Source organism: Engystomops pustulosus, chromosome 5 (genome assembly GCF_040894005.1).
Source record: "Engystomops pustulosus chromosome 5, aEngPut4.maternal, whole genome shotgun sequence".
NCBI lineage: Eukaryota > Metazoa > Chordata > Amphibia > Anura > Leptodactylidae > Engystomops > Engystomops pustulosus.
Genome location: NC_092415.1, coordinates 3,743,389 through 3,749,619, shown reverse-complemented (window position 1 = coordinate 3,749,619; position 6,231 = coordinate 3,743,389). Strand labels below are relative to the sequence as shown.

Below are 6,231 nucleotides of genomic sequence, written 5' to 3'. Positions count from 1 at the left end.
ATCCACAGATATAATCCCACCTGTGTCTATCAGTCCTGGGGGACACAATTTTGGTTGCCCCGGGATCATCCGAGTTTAGGGTCGGCAGAGGGGCTGGAGTAAGGCTGGTGCTCCAGGCTGGTGGGGGCCTCCCCACAATTATTTTTGTTAAAGTAAATGTTGCTAGTAAAAAAAAAAAATATATATATACAGCCCCCAGTAATAACTATATACACAGCCCCCAGTACTTACTATATACACAGCCCCCCTAGAAGCGTCTGCTCAGTGTCCGCTCACACTCCGGAGTCTTACAGTGACCGTCACTGGAGCCAAAACACCAATAACACTGAGTAACATTGTAAACATTGTATCGGTAATTACATTCCCTGGAACCACGGCCTCACCATCACCGGAGCAAGGAGTCCGCCCCCAAGGAACCCTTAAAGCTCCACCCATCCAGCCAATAGGAAGGGAACCTTTCCCAGGTATAGGTGGTGGGGGGTCCTATGGGGCTGTTGTGGTTCTAAGAAATACAATTACCGGTGAGTAATTACAGATTTCCCCCCTTCAGCACGACAGCGACATCACCGGGAGAGTAACAGAAGGATTAGGGAGGGATGACCGAAGAAGCGCCCGAAAAGACAACTCGCCACATCTAATCTGTAGCCAAGACCACCTACCGCCTGACTCGCTGCCCATCAGGAGGAGACGCTTTCAGACTTGCTGGTACTGGGTCAGTGGCCGTATAGGCAGAAGTCATGGCCAGCCCGATGTCTTCCTCCATACAGTACACATAGGTTCCCGGCCTCCATTCCGCTCATCTTTCCAAATATATTATCAAAGTTCTCCTAACATCTAATGTATGGATCTCCTTCTCCTTGTCCGAAACTGAACTCGTTCAAAAGGAAGGGAACCGGATCTGAGATCTCTGAAATTTAGAAGCCACTTCTGGTAGAAGTGCCGGTCAGTAAGTAACAGTATTCCATCGTCCAGGATGTAAGGGATTTACCTGATGGAGCCGATGTTTCCCCTGATCTTCAGGCTGACGTGAGGGCAACTAGAAATACTGCTCCGATAGAAGCCACTTGTCTGAGCAACTTCCAGGGGCTTAATTGGTTTGTTGCATTAGGGAGTTTAAGACTACAGTGAGGTCCCACCAGGGAACTGAGGAGCTTTTAAATGTCATTAATCAGGAGGCAGCTCAAAATAATCTTACTCTCCAGGGATGTGGTGCCAAACATTTATCAAACTGATCTCAAATCTGAAACCTGCTCCTTGAGTGTTGCCGGCTTAAGGTCCTAAACCTGCATGAAGGAAGTCTAGAACCCTGGCTGTATCTGGATGTTCTAGATCTGCCTCCTGATCGAGTCTGAAGAAGGCCTTACAGATTAATAAATATATACCCAATGTTACTGGCTTTGCAGGGTAGATACTACCTTCTCAGAAAGACCAGGAGTCCAGGACTTAGATGAAGATGGTTGATTTCTGGATGTAATATCAGACCTGGAGAAAGTAGGGCCGGGGTGTCTGGGAGGTTCCATGGATCTGAAGCTGGTAATTTTCTTAGTCAAGAACTAGGCTTGTTTTGTTCAGAAGGAAGTTACAAGAATTTCATGGACAAACCCCTTTTAGGGCCACACATGACTTTGACCCTGTGACATCCCATTGGGCAACTCATGAAGACTCCCGCAACTCCAAATGCTGACAAGCACTATGGCCACTTGGTAGTTCAGAGCCGGCAGAGCTTCAGGTGCAACATCATAACCCAGCAATGGCAGGACTTACTGCTGGGATACAGCGGAGTGGCACAGGCTACATACCGAGGGCTGTTTTCCATGTTTTATCCTGCTGAATTCTTCCCAGAAACCACCAAAAGATAATGTTAGAGGTTCTGCTGATTTACTATTTTAGCCCCTTCCTGCGGCAGCCTTGTGCATATGTCACTCACTTCACAACCTCTAGGATATCATGTCACAACCGACCACAGTATCAGAGGGGTTACAAGCCACAAACTGCCTGGATGAATTGTGCCGGACACCCCAATGGAGAGGCTATGATAGTCTGCTCCAGGACTCCCTGTGTCATGTGGTAATTATGGGGTAGACTCCCGCTGACCATCACACCCGATGGCCTAGAAGCTGAGCCTCTAATAATGGGGAGACCCCGGGGAGGCAGATATGGGGTTTCCATCTACCCGGAGGTGGGGTGGGGGGAGAGAGACCCAGTGTGTAACATTCAGTTACCTTCTTAGAGTCACAGTAACCCCTGAGCTGCCGCACTACAGTAACAATCAGTAAAAGTCTTAAGCTCAGATTTTTTTTTTTTTTTTATTTCTTGGTTATTAGAACAACTTTGCCTTTTATCTTGGTTCAGCAGTTTCTTTGCCATCCTCTTCAGTTAAGCCCCTTCCTGCAGCAGCCGTGTCTCCTGTGATACCATAGAATTGTTAAGAGGCGAGGGGCTGCTGCTCCCTGCCCACTCTGGAGGGAGGAGGTCATGTGATGGGGCGCTGTGCAGCTGATAGGACATCTGGCTGTTGCTGTGTCTCCTACACAGATAGTAAGGTAGAAGATCTCTCCTGATACACATCAGTCCCTCAGTCTGATTCTGAAGAGCTTTCTGTCTTTTTGTGCACCTCACATGTGTCATATCCTCCTCTGCAGCCCCATCCCCCACATCCTACCCACCTGGGGACCATAAATCATTAGTGCTCATACAGCAGACAAAACTTCATGAAACTGTTTCACTGCTGGTTTCTACTACTTACTGCATAGACATGAATGTGGTGATAGGTAACAGGCTACTAACCATGAACATCCTGTGTATGTGCACTATGCAGTGTTCAGTGGATTTACTTGTAGTAAGTTGTTTTTACCTCTAATTGCTTAAATGAGAGAAAACACAAGGCATAATGGGAACAGTGGGCAGACTAAATTATCCTCAGCTTCAGGGCAGAATCAGGAAGAGGTTAGACTCTTCCCGCTTCACTTCTATGGATGAAGATTTGACAAGTAACTTTGGAACAGAAAATGTTAACTCTAGAAAGAAGGGCGAGGAAAGGAAGCTACACTCGAGAAGGGGAAGGGACGCACAACACAAGCTCCTCCCCATGACTCAGGATTCCACTGTGAGGATTTTACAGGTTTATTACAAAATGGCCTTTTATAAAATCTGATTTCTACAGACAAGTAAATAGGTAACATGATACAAAGTGATAAAACCAAGACAACAGACAAAATAGGAGACCTCAGAGAACAGAAGTAAAAATGCCAAAAACCTGAGGAGCCGGAGCTCATCACAATCCATGCAGAACCCCCAAGGGCAACACATAACATCTCCTGGCTGACACACTGTGCAGGATCTGCAGCTTTCTAGGACAGGATATTGTGCTGAGACATTGGAGCGGTCAGGATGCGACATACGAGGTCTGACCGGAGGTGTGGACCCTGCAGTACTCCTGCCCTGCGCTGGCCTTGTTCCTGCACGGCTGGCCCGCCCTGGTGAGCGCCTGACAGGACTGGCGCGGAGACATGGACGACACTGACCTGTGCCAAGACAAGAGGCGGGTGTGAACAGCGACATAGTGACCCCTCCAGTACACTGCACCTGAGGTGTTCTGCAGGGTAACATGTTACACTCTGGTCACATCCACAGCAGCACATTATCTATACGGGTGGCCTGCAATCTCTGCTTGTGAAACCACAACTCCCAGCAAGCCTTGCAACCATCAGAGTTAGCGTCAGCAGCTATAAAGCCACAGAATCAGATTGCAGGGACAGAGCCTTAAAGGGAACCTGTCACCAGGGACCTCATTTTCACCAAAGAAAGGTTGTAGGAGCCCATCACACCTGCATTACATGGAGAACTCTGCCCTTTCTGTGCACTTGCTTTACAATATAATTGTGTGTTATAACTTACCTTGCACCCAGACGACAGAATCCTCTGTGTAGTCCCAGGGGTTGGGATTTGCCTTGGAAGCATTTAAAAACAAAAACATGTGACTTGTCTGTGCTGCTCACTCCTCAGCCCCCACCTCTCCCACTGATGTCACCAGGCTGTGAGCTCTGTCCCGGTGTGAGTGAAGGAGCAGGAGGGAGGAGATGAACAGGAGCACAAAGGTGGGGGCTTAGAGCTTAGCAGTCTCCAGCACAGACAAGTCACATGTTTTTAAATGCATCCAAGCCCAACCCCTGGGACTACACAGAGGATTCTGTCAGGGTGCAAGGCAAGTTATAACACACAGGTATATTGTAATGCAAGTGCACAGAAAGGGCAGAAATACCTTTATGTAATGCAGCTGTAATGGGCTCCTGCAACCTGTTAAAATGAGATCCCTGGTGACAGGTTCCCTTTACTACAACTCCCAGCATCTCTACAGTCCACAGAGCAGGCTGTACCCTGGACAGGTCACTATTTGTACAGATCAACATGTGGCCTTGCAGCTACAATGCTGGGAGTTGTAGTTCCACACAACCCATCTCCCCCTTCGCCTATACTCACAGGTTACTGCAAACCGAGGAATTCGGACTCTGATTCCTGGACTCCGAGACAGAGTCAAACGCTGCCCCCAAATGTCGCTGGGGAATCCTGTCTGTTGGCCCCTGCAGGTACAAGAGGAGACACTTACAGCTGCAGTGTCCTCCCCCTCAGCACTGAGCCCCCTACACATCCACACGTTATAAATCCAGGCCGCCCGCTGCCACCACTAGGGGGAGCACCACAGCAGCTACATGCAGTGTCCTGCCCTCAGCACTGAGCCCCCTACACATCCACACGTTATAAATCCAGGCCGCCCGCTGCCACCACTAGGGGGAGCTCTGTGCACAGACCACCACAGCAGCTACATGCAGTGCGCCCCCTTGTGGTGGTAACAAGTGCAGTCACTCACCAGCTTCAGGGGGGTTTCGTGTCCGCGCACGGACTTGGAGAGGCTGATCCGGCGCAGTTTCATGGCGGGGGTGGACTGCTGCGGGGTCCTCATACACTGCTGCAGCCTCCAGTCCAGGTGAGCCGGAGACGCCACGATGGAGAGGTCGTTAATCAAGGACTCGTTACCCAACACAGAATCATCTGCAAAATCAGCAGCAGAATTACCAACGCAGCTCTGGGTGTGACTAGAGTATATGACAGAATGTACAAGGGGCAGGAGCTGCTCACCTACAGAGCTGTCACCCACCAGCTGCCTCAGCTCCGCCTTCACAAGGGTGTCCTGCCCCGCCCTAAAAGTACAAAACAATGTGACCCTATGGCGTGGGCGTGTCTGCAGGCGACACTGAAAGCCTCTGCGCTGCTGTGGATCCACACACGTCCCTGACCTCCAGCATTAGTGACTCCTGAAACACTCTGCGCTGCTGTGAATAGTTACAGCTTTATCTATTACTCACTTTTCAGGAGTTGAGCTGCAAAATCCTGTGTCCTTCACTTTGTAAGGAGAGAATCCGGGGGTCCGCGATGCAGGGAGCCGAGGGGAACCCTTCCTGTTCTTCACCTTCACAAGGCAGCGGATAAAACGCAGCAGCATCCAGTGACCTGCGAGGAGAGAGGAGGCAATCACCAGGGCCGCCAGCAGGGGGAGCCCCCACAGGTGCACAGCACCAGCACCAGGGCCGCCAGCAGGGGGAGCCCCCACAGGTGCACAGCACTAAGCACCAGGGCCGCCAGCAGGGGGAGCCCCCACAGGTGCACAGCAATAAGCACCGGGGCCGCCAGCAGGGGGAGCCCTCACAGGCGTACAGCAGCAGCACCAGGGCCGCCAGCAGGGGGAGCCCTCACAGGCGCACAGCACCAGGGCCGCCAGCAGGGGGAGCCCCCACAGGTGCACAGCAATAAGCACCAGGGCCGCCAGCAGGGGGAGCCCTCACAGGCGTACAGCAGCAGCACCAGGGCCACCAGCAGGGGGAGCCCTCACAGGTGCACAGCAGCAGCACCGGGGCCGCCAGCAGGGGGAGCCCCCACAGGTGCACAGCAGCAGCACCAGGGCCGCCAGCAGGGGGAGCCCTCACAGGCGTACAGCAGCAGCACCAGGGCCACCAGCAGGGGGAGCCCCCACAGGTGCACAGCAGCAGCACCGGGGCCGCCAGCAGGGGGAGCCCCCACAGGTGCACAGCAGCAGCACCGGGGCCGCCAGCAGGGGGAGCCCCCACAGGTGCACAGCAGCAGCAGCACCGGGGCTGCCAGCAGGGGGAGCCCTCACAGGTGCACAGCAGCACCGGGGCCGCCAGCAGGGGGAGCCCTCACCGGTGCACAGCAGCA

At 52.4% G+C, this 6,231-nt stretch overlaps 1 protein-coding gene across 4 annotated transcripts in view; it reads right to left on the bottom strand.

Moving 5' to 3' along the window:
• Positions 1-3,107: 3,107 nt before the first annotated feature.
• LOC140132360 (protein brambleberry-like) overlaps positions 3,108-6,231 on the bottom strand; it is a 24,939-nt gene continuing 21,815 nt past the window's right edge. For all 4 annotated transcript variants that reach the window (XM_072151030.1, XM_072151028.1, XM_072151031.1 and 1 more), the window contains exons 9-13: positions 5,364-5,508; positions 5,137-5,198; positions 4,868-5,049; positions 4,480-4,580; positions 3,108-3,524 (exon numbers count right to left, since the gene is read on the bottom strand). In XM_072151030.1, the coding sequence (XP_072007131.1) occupies positions 3,386-3,524; positions 4,480-4,580; positions 4,868-5,049; positions 5,137-5,198; positions 5,364-5,508 (629 nt within the window). In that variant the 3' untranslated portion in view covers positions 3,108-3,385. The remainder of the gene's footprint in view (positions 3,525-4,479; positions 4,581-4,867; positions 5,050-5,136; positions 5,199-5,363; positions 5,509-6,231) is intronic.